Below are 21,088 nucleotides of genomic sequence, written 5' to 3'. Positions count from 1 at the left end.
ACGAAATCGGTGTCCGCCTAGGTGCTGTTTGTTCACCACCTGCCAGACCAGAGGGTGCGCTCCCTGAAGGCAGGGCCGCCCTGAGTGGCCAGGGCAGGGTGCCCAATGGATGCTGAGAGCGCCCTTGCGACCTAGGGGAGGTGGGCGGGGAGGAAGCGCCTGGGTGCACTGGGGGAACCTGCCAGGCTACAGCAGGGCGACACAGCCTCGCACCTGGTTCCAGGGGTGGGGCACGCAGCGCCAATCTAAACTGCCCTCGGGGCTTCTGTTCCTAGATCCACTTCCCGGACGTGGAGCGGGTCGAGTGGGCCAACAAGGTAAGGCCGTGGGCGGGGCCGGGAGGGTGGACTCCCTGCGCCTGGTGCTCGCTGCAGCCTGTCACCTGCTGCAGCCTGTCACCTGCTGCAGCCTGTCACCTGCTGCAGCCGGGAGGTGGGTGGGGCTGGGACAAAGACCTCAGGTCCAGCAGTTCCCTTGCTCTGGAGGGACAGAGGTGTCCCCTCTGCTGCTGGGGTAGCAACCTCCCCTTTCTTCATTCACCAGGATGGTTTTCTTATCTTTAAGAAAAAGTCTAAAATTAATACTCCAGCACATCAGAAAAGTTAGAAAATAGTATAGAGAAAAGTATGACCCTTCCCTGACTCCCTGACAAGATCAGCACTTTGGCAGGGAGAGGCAGACACTAGGTAGACAACAGCTCTGGATTTCACCTGGTTTTCAGGCCAGATACACCATCACAGTGGCTGTGCAACCTTGAGAAGGTTGACTCACGTCTCTGAGCTGGTTTCCTTATCCATAAAATGGGAGTAACTACTCCTTCACTGACGTCATTGTTATGATTGCTGTTAGATCATCTAGGTGACTTCCTTTGGGCACCACTGCCAGATGCCCTGAGGGTCGCTTTCTAACCTCCCTGCAAGGAGCCCCACTTTACAGATGAGAAACCTGAGTCCCTCTCCTACCTGAGCTGCCCAAACTTGTGAAGGCCCACTGCCGTCCTCACCTCAAGTCTCCAGACACTGGACGTAATTCAGCCCTTGCCTTTGTTCTGGGAGAAGACTTAGTAGCAGGAGGAACTTAGGTTAGGTATAAGAAAGAACTTCCTGATAGTTTTTGATCTATGGTCGGTGTTTTATATTACTAGAAATGTCATTTCAAAGTGCATCAAAACTCTCCCTACACCCCACCCCAGCCTCTGGGTAAAATTCGGAGGGAACAGGTTTCTGCCTTTGGAGGAGAGGCAAGGTTTCTGTGGATTAATGCAGTGCCTGGGGCCTCTGGAGCAAGCCTTATAGAGGTCCCCTGTGTGTGTGTTAGCCACACCCTGGACTGCTGCATGTCTGAAGGTCAGGCCTCAAGAGGCACTGGAGGTAGAGGGCTATTGGGATGAGGCCCCTCCTGATCCTTACCATGGGGAGGTAGACCTCATTCTAGGCTGCACTCCAGAGGCACCAGAGAGTGACAGACCAGCGCTGCAGGAAGCTGGGACCAGCCCACAGAAAGAACCAGGGCTTTTAAGAGGCCTCTGCAAAAGAGAGACAGTGAACCCCTAAATCTCACACCTCGAGGCTTCTCCAGTTATGGGTTTGGAAGGGGGGCATGGGAAGGAGGTCCATCTTTAAATTAAGGCCCAAACCCAACAGGCAGGGCGCCACCGGCAGCCCCTCCAAGCCCCTCCCCCACCACCACTACCACCTGCCATCTCCACCCCCCTCCTGCTAGAATAGGAAGAGGACATGAGGACAAAAGTGAAGCCCAAATAGTCTATAGGTGCTGGGAGCCATTAGCCAAGTAGGTATGACAATTTCCTTGCCAGCGTACCCCATGTTGCTGACATGTTGCAGCGACATTGAATGTAGGTGACCTTGCTCAAGGACCAAGGCAGATTAGGGTGTTCCCGGTTTAAGATAGTCGTGTTTAGGGCGTTCCCAGTTTAGGTTCCAGGTTTAAGGTTTAAGATTATTCCTGCTGGGAATAGGGCGTATCCTGCTGCCTGAGTTCCCCTTGAGTTCTCACGGGATTCAGACAGTATATTTTGGAGATAGAAGCCCAGTGGAGGTGAATTTGGGCAGAGAACGTGGATTTGGGCAGAGAACGTGGATTTGGGCAGAGAACGTGGATTTCCCCAGAACGTGTTTGTAGACGGCTGGTGTGAGTTCGGGAATAAAGAGTTGCTGTTTGAATCTACAAGCTGTGTGGTGGCTCGTGATTGTGTGCCCAGCCAGACTGCGGCATTTGTGCCCAGCCAGACTGCGGCATTTGGTGGCCCCTACGGGGAACTTCTGAAGTTTAGAGGTAAGTGAAATTGCTCGCCCCTGAGGAAGAGGGAAAGAATGGGTGACCAATTCAAAAAACAATGTGTTATTGTTTTGATTTATCTTGTTTTTGTTTCAAGCTGCCTATCCCTAGAAATTTCTCAGGCAAACTGGAAAAAATGGTTGACTAAAGGTTTGAAGTTTGTCGGCCCTGAGGAAGAGAAAATTGATACAATGATTTTTTTATTCAGTTTTTGTTTCATTCAGTTTCGGCTTTGTTTTGTGCTATCTTATTGGGTTGCGTTATCTTTATAGTAGATTAGAAATTAGTAAAAAACAAACCGAAAAGATGTTAAGTAAATTGTTAGAGGTTCAGACCATGGAGAAAGACATTTTAGATCAAGCAAAAGAGAAGGTCTCTCGAGCTAGTCAGACAGAGGAAGAAAATTTAAAGGAAAAGGGGTTGTTAGGAAAAAGGCCACAACAGGAGGCTGTTACTAACTCCGTTTTATCACAAGAGGGCGTAATTCAACCAACAGCCCCACCGATGGAGACAGCTGAGTGGCCCTCAAACCCCGTAGTTGATAAATGGGATCCTGAGACAGGACCTCAAAGATTAGCATGCCCTGTACTTGAACAGGCTGGAGGGCAGCGAATTCACCGTGCATTAGATTTTAAAACAGTGAAGCAGTTAAAGGAGGCTGTAACAACCTATGGCCCCCAAGCTCCCTTCACGGTAAGCATGGTCGAGTCCATTACTAACTTGGACATGACGCCAGCAGATTGGGCTAGCATGTGTAAATCTGTACTAAATGGAGGGCAATATTTGTTATGGAAGGTTGCCAATGAGGAATTTTGCACGGAGACAGCTAGGCGAAATGCAGCAGCCGGTTACCCTCAAAGAAATCTAGATATGTTGTTAGGAAAAGGACCTTATGAGGGTCAACGGCAACAAATTGAATATGATCCTGCTATATATGCACAAATTGCTGCAGACGCAGTTAGGGCATGGAAGACTTTACAAGGACATGGAGATTTACAAGGTCAGCTATCTAAGGTAATACAGAGAGCTAATGAACCTTACGCTGACTTTGTAGATAGGCTAATTCAAACGGCTGCCAAAATTTTTGGGGATACAGAACAAGCAATGCCATTAATAAAACAACTGGCTTATGACCAAGCAAATCGTTGCTGCAGAGAGGTTATTAGACCATGGAGACATGAAGATTTAAACACATATATTAAATTATGTAGAGATATTAATGAACAAGGGCAAGTCTTGGCAGCTGCAGTACAACAGGCTTTAGATGCCAGGCCAAAAACATGCTATGATTGTGACAAACAGGACATTTTAAAAGGAATTGCCCCATAGGAGGAGGGTTTAACAAAAGTAGGTATCAAAGGAATAGAATACCGGGTATTTGCCCACGATGCCGTAGAGGGAGACATTGGGCTAATGAATGCCGTTCTCAAACCACCATAGAAGGTACTCCCTTATCAAAAAACGGACAAAGACCAGGTATTTATCCAAGATATCGTGGAGAAAGGCATCAGGCTCTATTGCCAAAAAACGGACAGGGGGGCCCAATGCTCCGGGGCCCACAACCACAAATATACGGGGCAGTGGAGGATCCCAGCAACACCATCAGGGTAGTGCCCAGGACACATTGTCCATTAAATCCCTCATCAGACAAACCCGAGGGAGCGCAGGGTTGGACATCTGCGCCTCTGCCAGAGCAGTATTAACTCCAGAGATGGGAGTTCAAATCATTCCCACAGGAGTAAAAGGACCTCTTCCCCAAGGAACAGTAGGCTTATTATTGGGACGTAGTTCATCTACATTAAAAGGACTTATGATAAGTCCTGGGGTAATTGATCCCGATTATGTAGGTGAAATAAAAATTATAGCTAGTTCTCCAAGAGGTATATCAGTAATTTCACCTGGAGATAGAATAGCACAGTTGTTAATAATACCCAGCCTACATAATAAATTTCCTAGTCATAGTGTAGAAAGAGGTTCCAGGGGATTAGGCTCCACAGGTGTAGATTGGGCTATGTTGTCTTTAAATTTAGATTCTCGCCCAATGCTAAAACTAAATATTCAAGGTCATGAGTTTAATGGGCTACTGGACACAGGAGCTGACCTTAGCATTATCTCTCGTCAAGAATGGCCAAAACATTGGCCATTACAACAAGCCACTCAAACGCTTCGAGGCCTAGGAGTGGCGACTAATCCCCATAGAAGTTCTATGATATTAGATTGGAAGGATCCTGAAGGATGTGAAGGAACTATACAGCCATATGTATTGGATCATCTTCCTATAAATTTATGGGGACGAGATGTCCTAGATCAATTAGGTTTGACATTAACAAATAACATCAATCCTAATTCGCCCACTACTAGGGCTAGACAAGGCTTTAGGAAAGAAAAAAGATTAGGAAAACAAGGGCAAGGTATAGCAGCACCAGTACAAATAGATCAAGGAACAGACAGACATGGGTTGGATTTTCAGAAAGGGCCACTGAGACAATCAAAATTACTTGGAAATCAGAAAGACCAGTGTGGGTTCCTCAGTGGCCCCTGACTAAAGAAAAGACACAAGTAGCCCATGATCTGGTCAAACAACAATTAGCAGAAGGACATATACAACCTTCCATATCTCCCCATAATACTCCCATTTTTGTCATCAAAAAGAAATCTGGTAAATGGAGATTATTGCAAGATTTAAGAGCCATTAATAATGAGATGGTTATTATGGGACCTGCTCAATCAGGGATTCCTCAATTGTCTGCTTTGCCAAAAACCTGGCATGTTTTAGTTATAGATATTAAAGATTGTTTTTTTTCAATTCCAATTCATCCCAAGGATAGTCCACGTTTTGCATTTACTATCCCTGCATTAAATCATGAAGGTCCTGATCAGAGATATGAATGGAAAGTACTCCCTCAAGGGATGGCTAACAGTCCAACTATGTGCCAAATATATGTTAACAAAGCAATCCAGCCACTTAGAAATCAAAATCCTGAACTACAAATATTTCACTATATGGATGATGTATTATTGGCACATAAAGATAAAAACATATTGCTGGAATGTTATGCCACACTTACAAACTTATTAAAAAATTATAATCTAGAGATAGCAATAGATAAAGTACAATTAAATTTTCCAATTAATTATTTAGGAGTTCTATTATCCTCAACCATGGTCCGTCCACCAAAAATTCAAATACGAGTAGATCAACTCAAATCACTTAACGACTTTCAAAAGTTATTGGGAGACATAAATTGGATAAGGCCTTATCTAGGTATACCAACAGGAGAATTGGGACCTTTATTTGATATTCTAAAAGGTCCATCAGATCCAAATTCACCCCGCATGTTAACTCCTAAAGCAAGAAAGGCATTAAAAATTATTGAAACATATATGGAAAATATGCATTTGGATAGAATTGATATAAGTTTGCCTTTATTATTTATTGTACTACCAACAAAAAATATTCCTACAGGAGTATTTTGGCAAGACGGTCCATAAGCCACATTAACCTCACTCCCCCACTGGCACCAAGGCCAAATTTGGGGACCAACAGAGGTGAGGCAAAGAACCTCACCCCCCCACTGGTGCATAGACCTATCCACAAGTATGGCTGTATGCTGGACCGGTAGTCAGTGACGGGTATGATTCAATTGCAGTGGTATCAACCTAAGACAGGAGGCTGACGCCTAAAGGTCAGTTTTCCGATGACGGGTAAGAACCATATGTTGAATTGGACAACCTACCAGGCACGGTCCTTAAGCCACATTGCTTGTTGTTTAATTAATCAGAAGGGGGGAGATGCTGGGAGCCATTAGCCAAGTAGGTATGACAATTTCCTTGCCAGCGTACCCCATGTTGCTGACATGTTGCAGCGACATTGAATGTAGGTGACCTTGCTCAAGGACCAAGGCAGATTAGGGTGTTCCCGGTTTAAGATAGTCGTGTTTAGGGCGTTCCCAGTTTAGGTTCCAGGTTTAAGGTTTAAGATTATTCCTGCTGGGAATAGGGCGTATCCTGCTGCCTGAGTTCCCCTTGAGTTCTCACGGGATTCAGACAGTATATTTTGGAGATAGAAGCCCAGTGGAGGTGAATTTGGGCAGAGAACGTGGATTTGGGCAGAGAACGTGGATTTGGGCAGAGAACGTGGATTTCCCCAGAACGTGTTTGTAGACGGCTGGTGTGAGTTCGGGAATAAAGAGTTGCTGTTTGAATCTACAAGCTGTGTGGTGGCTCGTGATTGTGTGCCCAGCCAGACTGCGGCATATAGGTTAGTTTTAAATGCTCTAACAGTGCACTCATGTGCTGTGTAAGGAAATTTTGGTCAACAAAGGCTGCAGATACAATGGGGATTCTGTAAGGTTATAGTGGAATTGAGAAATTTTCAAATGACTCTTGAATGCATTATGGTTATATAAGGTACCGACTTCAAGGGGAACTTGGTCCCCTCTGTGTGTTCCCAGACCAGCACCAGGAGCCTTTCTGCTGCAGAATCAGAAAAAGGCTGCCTTTTCTGACTGCTGGAAATAAAAATCCCTGAGGAAACAGTCTAACTCTTTTTTTCTGTAATATTTTCCCCCATACCTCTGTCATCTGCTCACTCTTTGTGTAAACCACAGGAGAATGAGGCTACATTTTAGCACGGAGCTAAATGGCTTCATGTTATTAGATTTAGTGGATGAGTATTTCCATGGGGCTCTGCAGAATGTCCCCCAAACCTTGAGGTCCTGCTGCCTGCACAAGAGTAGAAATCACGGCTGTAGTTATCAGATGTCTGAGGGAAAGATGACAGGCAGTCAGATGGGGGGGCAGGCAGGGGAGTGGGTGCTGCAGCATAGGAACCATGGGCCCCTACCCCTGGGACAGGGCTGTAGACAATCAGGACCCCGTCCTGGGCAGATGCGGGTCTCCAGTCAGGGGCACATATCTGACCACCAAGGGCCTCTTCCTGTCCTCACAGATCATCGCCCAGATCTGGCCCTACCTCAGCATGATCATGGAGAACAAGTTTCGGGAGAAACTTGAACCCAAGATCCGGGAAAAGAGTGCCCACCTGAGGACCTTCACCTTCACCAAGCTCTACTTTGGACAGAAGGTGGGTGTTGTCTCAGGGAGGTCAGCCTGGACTTGCTAGGAAGTCTTTTCTCTGTCCCCTCTTTTCCTGCCTCCCACTCCCTGGTCACCTGACTGTAAAGATCCCACTGGACCTTGGAGAGGGGCAACCCCCACAATATGCAGTTCCCAGCATCAGCCTCAGTCCTCGTGCTGCCATCTCTGCAGGTTCCCAGGAAGCTACGTCTCAGAAGCAGAAGGGGGAAGTGAGAAGTTGTTCCTCTCTAGCAAAAATGTTTAAAACATGCCGGGCATGGTGAAGCACGCCTGCAATCCTAGCATCTAGAGAGACTGAGGCAGGAGGATCTCAAGTGCAAAGCCAGTCTCAGCAACTTAGTGAGGCCCTAAGCAACTTAATGAGGCCCTGTCTCAAAGTTGAAAAAAGAGCTGGGTTAAGCAACCCTGGGTTCAATCCCTGATACCAAAAAAAAAAAAAAAAAAAAAAAAGTCGTGGTGCCAGACAGATTCATGATGAGCAAGCCATGCTAACCTCATGTTCTGTGATAGTACATAAAGCAGTTTATGATGCCCTGGTTGGTCCTGGCATTCGGTTGGAAGCCCCCACAGCTCTATGAAGACCAACAGGGACTCCAGGATAAAATGGTCCATGGCCAAAGAGGTTTGTGTTCAGCACACCTAACATCACATCCCGGGTCTAGACCAGGTTTCCAGTTTCACCCTCTGGGCCCCATTCCTCCCACCCCAAAGAGCCCACCGAGGTGAGTCTTATTTGGATCATTGCTGTGATGACATCCACCACTCAGTAAATCAGAGGTGCTGGCATGCAGCCTGGAGTATGCTGGTATCAGAGCAGGCCAGCCTGCCAGCCCTGGAGACGGGGCAGAGGAGGCTGCCTGACTCGCAGAGATTCTGGTTTAGGCCCCCGGGCTCTGCCAGCACCAGCTTGGCCCAGGGTTGCTTGGCTCATGTGCAGCTTACTGAGCATGCGCTGTGTTCGGTGCTGCGGAGCGCATGCGCCACACCTGCCTTCAGGAGACAGATGAGCTAGTAGGTGAACTAAGGCAGTGCGTGCAGGGTGGTGGAGCACCTGGGTTCAGAGGTGGAGGGGTGAGGGCTGGCGGAGGGGGGAGGGACTTCTGGGAGGAAGCGCTGAGTTAGCATGTGACTAATTCAGCAGGCAGGAGACCTGAGAGTCCTCTCTGCTGATTGCAGAGCCTGCCCAACCAGGCCACTCCTCGGACTGGGGCGTCTGGGGACGTGGTGCTGGGGCAAGTCATCCCTAAGGAATGATCTTCCCCATGCCAGGGAAGATCAAGTCTGTTCCCAGCTCCCTCTGCACTTGGACCAAGGACTAAACCTCTCTGAGCTCCAGTTTCTTCATGTCTAAAAGGAAAGGAGCCACTTCTTAAGGTGGTCATTGAGGCATAAATGACAGGCCTGGCCTTGGTATGGATCTATATGGCTGTGAGCAGTGCCCTGCGTTGCGGAGGTCAGTTCTAGCCTGGTGCCCCTCACCTGGCTGTGAGCCCTGTTGGCACAGAGTAGGTCTTCATGGCAGAGGTCTCCAGGCAGTCATTTCTCCCTAAGACCTGGCTCTGTGGATGTGAGTCTTTGGGGTTGGCCAAGCTTTTGTAGGTACCAGGTAAGCCCCTCCCAACCTCTTGGCCCCCAGCAGGCCCTGGGTGGCTTAGTCACAGCCTCTTCCAACACAGGCTTCCACTGAGGCCAGGCAGAGCCAGGGGCTGTGTCCTTCGAGGCTTCCATAGTACTGGGGACTCTCTTGAAGAAAAGGAATGTAGAATCAAAAATGCAAAATGGGAGTAAAGTGAATATTAAATAAATAGGAGGGCTGGGGTTGTGGCTCAGCGGTAGAGCACTCACCTAGTACCTGTGAGGTCCTGGGTTCAATCCTAAGCACCACATAAAAAAATAATTAAAATTTATTAAACAATAAATAGAAAGAATAAGAAAATAAATTGGAGCATGTTAAACATTTTAAAAAGCTGACAAATCACACTTATCACAGACTCTGGAAAAACCATATGACATTTTTAGTGAACTTGTTTAATATGTCCTATAATACATTTTTCTCCATTTTTTTTTTTTTGCTCCATACTTAGAACCATTCCATAGGATAATACATTTGTAAATTCCACTTTTTGTGGAGCAAGTCAAAAGTTAATGAATCTTTTCTCTAGTGGTACTGATTGAATTTTTTCTGCAACTTTTTCTTATGAAAAATTTCAAACGTACAAAAAATTTTTTAAAAGCTATTCAGTGAACATCATGTACCTACCATCCAAATTATGCAGATGGTAATTTTTGGCGATATTTGATTTATTACATATCCATGCATCCATCTCTCTACATATCTTTATTTGTTCTTTTTAGATAAACATGACAGTAGAGTGTATTTTGACACATATACATACATGGAGTATAACTTCACATTCTTGTGGTTGTACATGATGTGGAGCTACACTGGTTGTGTATTCATATATGAACACAGAAAAGTTATGTCCAATTCATTCCACTGTTTTTCCCATTCTCATCCCCTACCCTCCCCCCCATCCAATCTGGTATACTCCACCCCCCCACAATTGTGAGTCAGCATCCACATATCGGGGAGAACATTTCCCCTTTGGTTTTTTGGGATTGGCTTATTTCGCTTAGCATGATAGCCTCCAGTTCCCTCCATTTACCGGCAAATGCCGTAATTTCACTTTTTTTATGACTATCTACTCGTCTTTTTAAAAAATGCATTTCAAACTAAATAGATATTGGTGAACTTCACCCCTAACCCACTTCAGCATGAATATCATTAATTCAGATTCAAATGAAATTTTTTTTTTAACCCTTGATCAGTAATAACCAGACTGCCTGACAGAAAAGTCTGAGTGAGTAGAACTGAAAGCAGAAGGAAAGTTATCTGGGAACCAAGGTCTTGGCCCAGAGCCTGGAGCGCAAGGCCCTGTAGCAGTGCACTTGAATCCTCAGGATCGGATCCCTCACCAAGGATCCTGCCCCCTTCTCTTTCCTCTGTGGGGCCAACTCACCCGCCAGACTTAGCTTAAATGCTTCCCCCTCCAGGAGCCTACATTAGCCCCACCCAAGCCGGTCAGGAGGTCCTGAAGTCCCAGATGCCTCAGAACAGCAGGGCTGCTCCTCCTGTGGCCCCTCCCTGCCCTATTTGTCTCCTGGGCTGGACTGCAGGCCTGTGAGAGCAGACTTGGTCCCTCTTGCTCCTTGCTTTCTCTCAGTCCAGGGCTGTGCAGGGTAGACGCCCAGTAAATAGCCGTGGCAGGAGACAAAGGAGGAGACACCTTCAAGGGAGGGGCATCTGGGGCTGCAGGTGGGTTTCTGTGTGTGTGTGTGTGTGTGCGCCTCAACCCAGGAGCACAGTGGCTTGTGGGCAGGGGCTTGTGGCCATCCCTGCTTTGAGAACCTACTGACCTTCCTGTCTGCCATCTCTTCCAGTGCCCCAGGGTGAACGGTGTCAAGGCACACACTAACAAATGCAACCGAAGACAGGTCACCTTGGACCTGCAGATATGGTGAGCCCTCGTGCCAGGTGGGGGCTTCCAGGGACAGGGAGTAGCCAGTTGGAAGATGGAGTGGCATGTCTACACTCTGATTTGGGCTGTGGAACCCCTGGTTGTGCTGGGGCACAAGGGGAGGAGTATCAGGAAAAACGGATGGAAGAATGACTGGTCCTGGGGGAGCTGCCACTCGCTGGGCCTACGGCCCGTCCTGGCTTCTCCCATCCCCTGGCTCATTCTGGATAACAAGGAAGCCAGGGCTGGGATCACCTACAGGGTCAGACCAGCTGCCTCAGGATGCAGAGAGAACGAGGGAGGGAAGCCCAGGGAGTTCCGAGCACGCATTGAGAAAGGCCAGCTGGAGGCTTGGAGGATGCAAAGTCTCACAAGCAGCTAGGTTAGCAGGCGGGACCCAGGCACCTCTTTCAAGTGAGGTTCATAATGGGCTTGAGTCAGGATCAAGGGAGGCTCTGTCCAGGGTGTCTTCCTGTAGGTGGTGAGATTTGAGTTGTGCTTTGAAAGACAGAGGGTCAACTCCTGAGTCCCAGAGTGATGCCCTTCCTTCCCAGTGTCTCATATTTTCTGACCTTTGCCCAGAAGCTGGCCCTGAGAGCATGCTGGGGAGATGGGAGCCAATTCTGAGGCCACCCGCCCTCTTTAAGGATTGGTCTCCAGGCAACCAGGTGCTCCTGGCCCTTGAGGCTCTGCCATGAGATCCTGTGTGAACAGTTGGAGCCCCTCGATGCCATCTGGGCCATCCAGCCTCCCAGGCAGTACCCAGGGCCCCTGTCTGCCCATCCTGCCTGCCCCCACTCAGCATTTCTGACTTGTGATGTCAGGCTCCTCTGCCTGTGACCTGCAGATGTGTGACAACCACTCTGTCATCCCCCTTAGTCCTCTGACCTTTAATAGTCTCCTGATCTTTACCCTCAAGGGCACTAGTCCTGAGTTCCCTGGGCCCGGCCCCTGTGTAGGCTCCTCCTCTTGCAGCCTGAGGCCTTGTTACCTTTGGTCACCTTTGCCCACCTCTACCGCCCCCACCACACCCTGGGCAGTGGCTTGATGTAAGCACTGGGGCTGCTTCTGGAAAGAGACCCGGGCAGAAATGGGGCAGGGGCGCAGCAGTGGTGGAGAGGGGTGGTGTGTCTACCAAGAGCTGATTCTTTCCATCTTTGGGTGTCATGGGGCAAGGTGGTATTCAGAGTCATTGTCCTCAAGGTCAGAGGTGGGGACATACCCAGGATACCAAGATGCAGGGGACTAAGGGGCTACCTCTCCTGACCTGGACCTGGGTTAGGGTCTAAACAGAACCAAGGAAGGCTGAGGCTGTAGGGGAGGTTGTGTGACAAGTAACATAGCTTAGATTTGGTGGACAGCAGCCAGGGATCAGGTTGTGCAACACTGGGCAAGTTTCCAGACCTCTCTGAGTGGGTGGACTTGCCCCGTCTCCATTCTTCCTTCTCCCTCCCTGTTTCAGCTACATCGGGGACTGTGAGATCAGTGTGGAGCTGCAGAAGATACATGCAGGCGTGAATGGGATCCAGGTGGGTGGAGCCACAGGACTGCCTCTGTTCCAGCCCCTGGGGACAGAAAAAAGGTCTGGGAAGGAGGGAGTCAGTTCAGGCTGGAGCAGGCTGCAAAAGATGGTGAGGAACCAAACACAGGCTGGGGACTGAAGAAACCACAGGCCCTGGGTCACATGGCCAGGAAGTGGTGCTGGGCTTCAGCCCCAGCTCTACCTCAGGGCTGCACAACCTGCCTCAGGTTGCAAAGTTCCCTGGGCGGCTCTAGCTGCCTTGGGGAGAGAGGCATTCTGGAGTGATGAAGAACCGTTGCTTAGACATCCAGGTGAGAGCAGGAGGTGGCGATGTCACCCCAGGAAAATGCAGTGACATTGCGTCCCTGCTCCTGGAGTGGTTAGCACATCACAGAAAGTGATTGGGGTCAGTCTGTGGCCTTGGTGGCTGGCACAAGAGTTGCTGCTATGTCCAGGCTCCTGCACACCCAGTGTGGTCCCTGCTGTGACAGCAGGTGGCCTGGGGTAGGTGGTCCTGATATGGACATGGGACGAGGTAGGAAATGACCTCGGCCGAGTGCAGCAGACCCAGAAGAAAGAAGACCTGCTTTCTCAGCCTCTGTGCCCATCCAGTTGCAGGGCACCCTGCGGGTCATCCTGGAGCCCCTCCTGGTGGACAAGCCCTTCGTGGGAGCTGTCACCGTGTTCTTCCTTCAAAAGCCGGTGAGCCCCGGGGACAGGGTTAGAGATGCTCCTGAGCAGAGCCCTTGGGTTGGAGCCCAAGAATGGACATTGCTGTAGCCCCCCCAGGCCTAGGCCCTCATGATCCTGCCTCGCTTAATCCTCCAGCAGCCTGAGGAGCCAGACTTGGTCCCACCAAGAGACAAATCCCAGAGGGGGCACACAGGAGGTCTGAAGGGGAGCTCACAATCTCGGGCTCTCCAAGGCCAGGCAGCCTGCAGCCGAATGGGCAGGCTTCCTCAGGTGGTGGGTGGCAGCAGGCTGGCAGCCCTGGCTTCATCCTGAGCTAAGGCCCGAGCAGGACAGGGAGGTGCCCTTGCCCATCTGACCTGCCCACAGAGGGCATCCCTGGCAGGCTGGGCTCTCTGTTCAGGCAGGTATGAGGTACTTGGAAGAGGTTCTCAGCTCCTTGTGGCCTAACAGCCTCCTCCTGCCCCTGTAGCATCTGCAGATCAACTGGACAGGCTTGACCAACCTGCTGGATGCACCAGGCATCAAGTAAGTGCCTGGGAACCTCCAGGGAGCTCCCCAGTGGAGACACCAGGGTTCTGCTGTCAGTGCCGAGAGCTGCACAAGGATGTGCCCACCCTCCTGTTCCATGCATGAGGACTGGGGCGAGAGGGACAGCCTTGAGCCCTCCCTTCCACAGGGAGAGCCTCTATAGGTGTGGGCCGAGGCTGACAGGGCTGTGCCCAGAACACACACACACACACACACACACACACACACACATACACACACGCACAGGCAAGGAAGCGCTTTACTCAGTGTTGGGCTGAGGGGCATTCAGGTCCCTGTCCTGGGGCTCTGATCAGATGAGGTGTTCTGGAGACCACAGGGGCTAGTGAGAGAGGAGCACAGGCCAGCTAGCTCCTGGCTCTGTCACTTAGCAAATTTGTGACTGTGGACAGGCTATTTCACCTCTCTGGGCCTGTTGTCAGTTAAAGGGAAGCCTGGTTCCTCTGACTCGAGGTCCCTGTGAGAGCATTTGGGAATGTGTTGACCATACACTGGGACTGGGCACATCCAGGTGTCCTCTTCATTCTTCAAGCCAGCCCCTCCCTAGCCCGTGTCTGTGGTGAGAAGTCCAGGTGGCCTCATGACTGTGGTCATGAACTCAGGCATGGGAGGGGCTGGCTGTCATAGCGGAGGCTGGTGAGAAGGTCCCAGGCCCCTGGTGAGGTGCAGAGGAGGGCTCCAGCCCATCAGACATGCCTCCCCAGGAAGGAGGGACAGGGATTGGTCAGGGTAAGAACTTCTTTCATTCAAACAACATTTGTTGAGCACTCACTGTGTGTCCTTCCTGTCCTTATATCCCTGTTTGGGGGAGAACGAGGTGGGCTATAATGAGAACAGGGTCATGCCAGGCAGCAGAGGGCTTCAGTAGCCAGCTCTTGCGTAGTGTTTCCGTGGTCCAGGCACCGCCACATCTCCTCCCCTACAGCTACTCAAGGAGGCTGGCATTGCTAGCCGACCTCCTAGAGATGAGGGAACCCAGGTGCACAGAGGTGGGTGATATGCCTAAGGTCACACAACTAGGGGGCAGTTGAGTTGAGATCATACCCAGGCCCAGGGTCTGTTCTTGGCCATCCAGAGAACAAAGCAGGACTGGAGTGGTGGGTGCCAGGGGGTGCAGATGGGAGGGCTGCTATTTGGGACAGAATGTCAGGGTTTGTCAAAATGGATAGCCACCTCCATCCAGGTGGGAAGGGGTCAGGCTGCCTGTCAGGGCCCACACCAAGCTGGGCTGTCAGTTCCAGTGCTGAGGCTGCGTGGAGGGACAGGTAGCACGGGGAGGGAGTATTACCCCGCTATAGTTAGTCATGCCTGATACCCCAGTGAAGTGTCGGACAGCCTGCTGGAGGACCTCATTGCCGCCCACCTGGTGCTGCCCAACCGCGTGACTGTGCCTGTCAAGAAGGGCCTGGATGTGACCAACCTGCGCTTCCCTTTGCCCTGTGTGAGTGAGTACCTGGTGCTGGCCGCAGCATCAGTGTGGAGGGACACCTGGGCGGCTGGGGAGGTGTCCTGAAATGCATTCTCAGATACCGATCCCAATTTCCACCCTTCGAGGGCTGGCATCCCATTTCAGAGGGTGGAGACTGAGGCCAGGAGGTGGGATGACTTTGTCTGAAGTCATTTTACCATCCAGGGAGGGGCAGAGCCCAGGCACATTCTCTTCTGTGCTCCTGGCACCCCCTGTGGCTTGTGTTGAGGACTGTGTGCAGTCATTCCCATGACACAGCAGGAGTCCCCTTCCTTCTGGGAGGGTCCCTGGACTCTGTCAGTTTGGGTCAGGAAGAACCTTTGGGCCTACTGAGGAAGAGTCTCGGTTGAGCTGGTGCACTGAGCCACATTGTCTCCCCATCCTGGGTCCAGCTCAGGACGCCCTTGGGGACAGTCTCTACAGAAAGATGCCTTGGCTGTGGGCCTGAACTCCTGGGGGCTGGGAGTCAGGACCCCAAGAGAGGGGAAAGCACCCATTCTTACCCTCAGCACCAGGTAAGAGGCATGGCCTTCTTGCTGAATGAGGCACACATCTGCTTGGGGGAGATCCAAGAAGACCCAGGCTGGCTGGGGATGCAGCTCATGTGTCCTCTCAGCCTTCCCATGGTGGCACACTGGTGTGGCCTGCACTGTATGTGTGATGGTCCCCAAGTAACAATACAAATGCCTCCTCCCATATCACAATTAGTAAAGACTTGCTGTCCTTAGAGTATGTCCCACTGTCCTTAGAGTATGTCCCACTACTACATTTTAGACTCCTTTGGAATAGTTCCATTGGCCACAAATGTTTACATTTGTTTGTTTCAGTCTATTCTCTATTTTTTTAGGACTTAATTGTTACCTTAATTTCCTTTTACAATTATGCAAATAGTTGTGTGTTTCTGAAGTCCTATATAAAAACCAAATTATATTTTAAGAAATTCAACTTCTACCTCTTGTTCCCTCCAGTGGATCCTTCTTTCCTATAACTAATGGTTTATCCTGCCATTATTTTTCCTTGGTTTTCAGTAAGAATAGATAGATAGACACGGTCATATGTGCACATATTTGATTACCTTCATAGTCCCCTTCCTTGGAAAGATGGTAGCCTACTGTAGTTTCCCTACCTTGTTTTTGTCACTCACTGGGTTGTGGAAATCTCACAATGGCAGCATGGAGACCGCCCTCATTCTTTCACAGCTGCTGGGAGGCTCTTCATTGTGGGAATGTACTGAAGCTGGTTCACCCCTTGATGAACAGTTAGGTCCTGTGTCTGGACTTTTGCTGTTACAGATACAGTGCAGTGAATAGCCTGGTGCGGGCGTCATCCTATATTTTTGCCGGCATGCCTTTGGGATAGGTTCCCAGAAATGGGAACAAAGGGAAAATGTGGGTCAAAGGGAAAATGCATATGTATTTACTGCTATTTCTAAAGAAGTAGTTTGAATTATTCTTTTCAGATTTCCTGTGCTGTTGGTTATTAACCGTGTTTTAGTTTTTTTTTTTGAACAACCCTCTGAGTGTGGGGAAGAGCTCTGTGCTGTGGCATGGCCCAGGGTGTGGTGGCTGACACTTGGTGTGGGACCTTAATGAGTAGAGGGACCTCCTACCAGCAGCAGGCAGTGCCCACAGGATGCTCCACTGCATGCCTACATGTAGGTTACGTGAAGAGGGCTGATGGGAAGGAGGAAGCTCCTGAAGCGACATGATTGTTGGTACAGGACAGGAAATGGGTGCATTTGAATAGCCCTCCATGTGGCAGTTTGGAGGTAGGGTGTGTGGGAGGGTCAGGGACACGGTAGAACATGCTGGGGCACTGGGGAGAGCCTGAGGTCCTACCATCACTTGCTGTGTGGCTCTGGCCGGCTCATTGCTGTCTCTGGCTTCCATCTCCCCATCCAGACCATGGAGCAGGTGAGCTGGGGGTGGTAGTGATCTCTGACGACTGTGGCCCTGCTTTCCTGGGCCTTGATGGCTGATGCAGCCCAGGAAGCAGCTGTGAGCCCTGGGCGGGGGCATTTTCCAGGGGGTGATCAGAGTCTACTTGCTGGAAGCTGAGAAGCTGTCCGCAAAGGACGGCTTCCTGGGGCTTGGAGGCAAATCAGACCCCTACGCCAAGGTGAGCATCGGCTTGCAGCATTTCCGGAGCAGGACCATCTACAAGAACCTGAACCCCACCTGGAATGAGGTATTTGAGGTAAGGGTCTCCTTGGCCTCTTTTGACAGTCCTGGGTGTCTAGAGGTTTCATCTGGGCTGTTCTGGGCACAGTCAGGGTGGGGCCTTGCCCTGTGGAGAAGCTCTGGCCAGCCATGGGACTTGGAGATGGGCAGGCAGGTTGGTGTGATTCCTGACCATATCCACCAGGCCTCTGGAGGTGGGCTGTCCTGGTCCCGTATTTTCAGCCTGCGGGCAAATCCCCCTATCTTCTTTCCCTACCAGAATTAGCTTTGTTGGAAATTCTCAAAGAAAAAAAGACCCTCAGACAGGCAGTTCTGCCCACACCCCAGCCTTCCCTGCTAGAGCCACACATCAGGAACCTGAAGTCCTTCATTAGGTCCACCCACAGTCCCTGCTACTTGAAGGGTGGACCCATAGTCTGTTAAGACCTCGACGGCCCCTCCAATTTCACAATCCAGGGCTGTCACCTTGGTGCCCTCTCCAACTTCCCCTCACAACCAGCCATCTGTGTGCTATCACAAATGGGCCAAGGCAGGGAAACAGAGTGATAAAGGGTGGATCAGTGTCCTGGGGTGCCACGGCCATGGGGCCAAGGGAGTGTGATGGGCAAGTGCTCCACAGGCCCAAGGCAGAACGGATAGTAGCCACTGCCCCGGTTTGTTCATGTTCTCTGGCCTCCTCCACCCTGCGTGAGGGGCATCCCTTCCTCCTTGTGGGTGGGGTTCTGAGGCAATCAAAAGGCCAAATCCCTGCACACCAGGCTGGGATTTGGCTCCCTCAGGTCATAAGGGCTGATGGATCAGTCGCAACCTATAGGTTAGGACACCTCTCTCCTTTCAGTTCATGGTGTATGAAGTCCCTGGGCAGGACCTGGAGGTGGACCTGTATGACGAGGACACAGACAGGGATGACTTCCTTGGCAGGTGAGGAGGGTGGAACTGGGCCTTGGACCTCCCCTGTCTGGGGCTGTGGGCTGAGCCTGTGAGGGCCCAGGCATCCCTGCTCTCATTGCTTACTGACCTGCAACCCTCTCTGGTCACCTTGACATGGTGACTATGCCAGGCAGCCTGCCCCACCAACCACAGTTCTGCCACTCACTTTCCTGGATATCTCTCAAGTCCCCACTCCTGACCTAAACCCTGGGGCAGGCCAGAGAGAACCCCAAGTATTTTGCATGATGGGCTCTGCTTTCTGCCCTCCTGACAATGAACCCAGAGTCCCCACTTGGAGCAGAGGGCAAGGCTAGCATGGATGACAAGGGATCCAGTTCCAAAGAACCCTGGCCACTCCGTCTGGGTTCTGGGAAGGTTGAAATGGCTGGGGTGGGACTGGCCATCAGACCTTCAGATTTACATGTCTTTGGGTCAGGCAGTCCCATGTCCAGGAATCTCCTACAAAATAAAAGCATTAGTACTCAAAATGCTATTGCGTAAGTATTTGTGGTAGCAGAACACACCCCCTCCTCACCCTGGAAACATGAATGGATGCCCAGTCCCAGGGCACTGGTCCAATGTTCAAATGAGTAAGTTGCCATTGCCAAATGTCAGAGTATTCTGTACTTTTAAAAACAAAGTAGAAGCCAGGTGTGGTGTTACATGCCTATAATCCCAGTTCCTCAGGAAGCTAAGGCAGGAGGATCACAAATTCAGCACCAGTCTCAGCAGTTTAGCAAGGCCCCAAGCAACTTAGTGAGATACTGCCTCAAGATAAAAAGGGCTAGGGAGGTGGCTCAGCGGTTAAACACCCCCTGTTCACTCCCCAGTACAAAAAAAAAAAGTAACATCTATGTGCTAGTTGATACCCAATTCGTAGGTAGGGAAGCGCTATGTCATGCGATCCAGAGGACCTGAATGTGTTCACATGCGCAGAGGAGCCTGGAAACTGCTGGCACTGCTCGCCTCCAGGCCAGAGGCAAAGAAGAGAGTTTCTAGTCTCACACCCTGCCCCCGGGCTTGATTCCATGAATAAGTCATTATAAAAAGTGGAAATAAAACCAAATGGGAGACAGCCTGACAGCTAAGAAACAGCTCACCAACAGGTGTTGCCTGTCATCTTTATTTTCCATCTTAATGAAACAGTTGTAGTTTCAGTGTTGCAAATTAGAGGAGTGGTTTGTGGCTCATGCCGTATGTGGCTGAGCGAGTGAGCGAGGGGACTGTGGGAGTCACCACCTCTCACACAATCTTAGCCCTTGCAGGGTACCTGGGGGCAGTTTCCAAATCAGAGGGCATTCTGTTAAGGTGACTGGGGGTGGTGCTTGCAGCACTAAGCAGCGTGCAGAGGGCACAGGCCAGGGAGGCTAAATCCCTGTGACGCATGGGCAGTTTTGCACAATAAAGAATCATCGCATTCAAAATGCCAGTAGCCCTGCTGCTGAGAGGTCCAGAGGCAACATGTCCAGCAGCTCCTTTGTCTGGGAGCCGCCTGCCTCCCTGGGCACCATGTGCCCAGTGGTCAGCTAGTCCTTCCTTCACTTGAATGGAAGTTTGACATCCCATTGATTCTTGGGATGAAAAAGATCTGTTGACTTAACGGCCCCAGGTAGATTCCAAGGTGGGCCTCCAGGCCCTTTCTGTGCTCCTCCTTTGTGCTGACCCCCTCTCCCTGTGTGTTCCAGCCTGCAGATCTGCCTGGGGGACGTCATGACAAACAGAGTGGTGGATGAGGTAAAGTGGTGCCACAGTTCCTGGTGGCGGGGGGGGGGGGGGGGGGGGGGGGGGGGGGTGGCCCACTTCCCAAAGGCAGCCCTGGCAGGTTGTCCTGGGAAATGGGGCCTTCTGTGCTGGCTGCATATTCCCCATTCTTGGGGACAAGAGCTGGGTAAGGCACAGGTGGCTCCAGGGAACCCCAGGGCCTGGGTTAGAAGAAGCTCCCATGGGAAATGTCCAGAGTGAGGATCCCAGCAGGGGATGTGCCATTGCAGGGTGGGTCTGTCCATGCTGAAGTACCACTTCTGCCCTCCTGGAACCTGTCTGCCCGCCCTCCTGCTAAGCCCATGTGTGCCCTGTCTGGGTTGGCATCTTTTCCTGGAGCCCATGACTGAGTGTTCCAAAAAGGGTCAGTAGCCTCTCCCTGGCCCTCTTTCTGAACTTCCCTCTCCCACCCCACCTCACAGTGGTTTGTCCTGAATGATACAAACAGTGGGCGGCTGCACCTGCGGCTAGAGTGGCTGTCACTGCTCACTGACCAGGACGCTATGACTGAGGTGAGTGCGGGATGTCACGGGCTCCCTAGCAGGAGCAGGTACAGGATACGTGCAGGCTGTGTGCAGGAAGAGGCAAGGGAGGAGATGAAGCCCCTTACTTCTTGCTCATGTCCTGGAAAACATGTCACTCAGCCCCCTCCCTCCACCCAGGGAAGCCCCTAATCTCTCAGCATACAAGCTTCTAAGCATCTCAGTCATGTTTAGGGAAGTCATGGTCAAGAGCTCTGTGTCAATGCCTGTCATCCCAGGTCAACAGGGAAATCACCTTTGTGTTTAACTTGAATCTGTCATGCTGCTGTTTGTTGTATTCTTATCCTCAACAAAAAGCTAGGCCATGAGAGATCTTACAGCTGGTCTGGAGGGTAAGGGTTGGCTTCTTTTTGCTGTGTCATCTGCAAAACCTGCAGGTGTGTCCTGCTGCTGGGGACACCCAGTGAGAGCCTGTAACTGTTTGTAGGACCATGGTGGCCTCTCCACTGCCATCCTTGTGGTCTTCTTGGAGAATGCCTGCAACCTGCCGGTGAGTGGTGACGTTTTCAGGGTCACACACACCCTGCTTT

At 50.8% G+C, this 21,088-nt stretch overlaps 1 protein-coding gene across 1 annotated transcript in view; it reads left to right on the top strand.

Moving 5' to 3' along the window:
• The window catches only part of Esyt3 (extended synaptotagmin 3), a 46,182-nt gene that overhangs the window by 16,622 nt on the left and 8,472 nt on the right, over positions 1–21,088 (top strand). The window contains exons 2-13 of the mRNA XM_027934006.3: positions 276–317; positions 7,250–7,384; positions 10,840–10,916; positions 12,379–12,445; positions 13,051–13,140; positions 13,601–13,656; positions 14,998–15,118; positions 17,171–17,341; positions 18,164–18,246; positions 19,941–19,989; positions 20,439–20,528; positions 20,986–21,048. Coding sequence (XP_027789807.3) covers positions 276–317; positions 7,250–7,384; positions 10,840–10,916; positions 12,379–12,445; positions 13,051–13,140; positions 13,601–13,656; positions 14,998–15,118; positions 17,171–17,341; positions 18,164–18,246; positions 19,941–19,989; positions 20,439–20,528; positions 20,986–21,048 — 1,044 coding nt within the window. The remainder of the gene's footprint in view (positions 1–275; positions 318–7,249; positions 7,385–10,839; positions 10,917–12,378; positions 12,446–13,050; positions 13,141–13,600; positions 13,657–14,997; positions 15,119–17,170; positions 17,342–18,163; positions 18,247–19,940; positions 19,990–20,438; positions 20,529–20,985; positions 21,049–21,088) is intronic.

The sequence above is a fragment of the Marmota flaviventris genome, chromosome 8 (assembly GCF_047511675.1).
Source record: "Marmota flaviventris isolate mMarFla1 chromosome 8, mMarFla1.hap1, whole genome shotgun sequence".
Classification (NCBI taxonomy): Eukaryota; Metazoa; Chordata; class Mammalia; order Rodentia; family Sciuridae; genus Marmota; species Marmota flaviventris.
The sequence above is the reverse complement of the archived record's forward strand: the minus strand, read 5'-3'. Positions and strand labels throughout refer to the sequence as shown.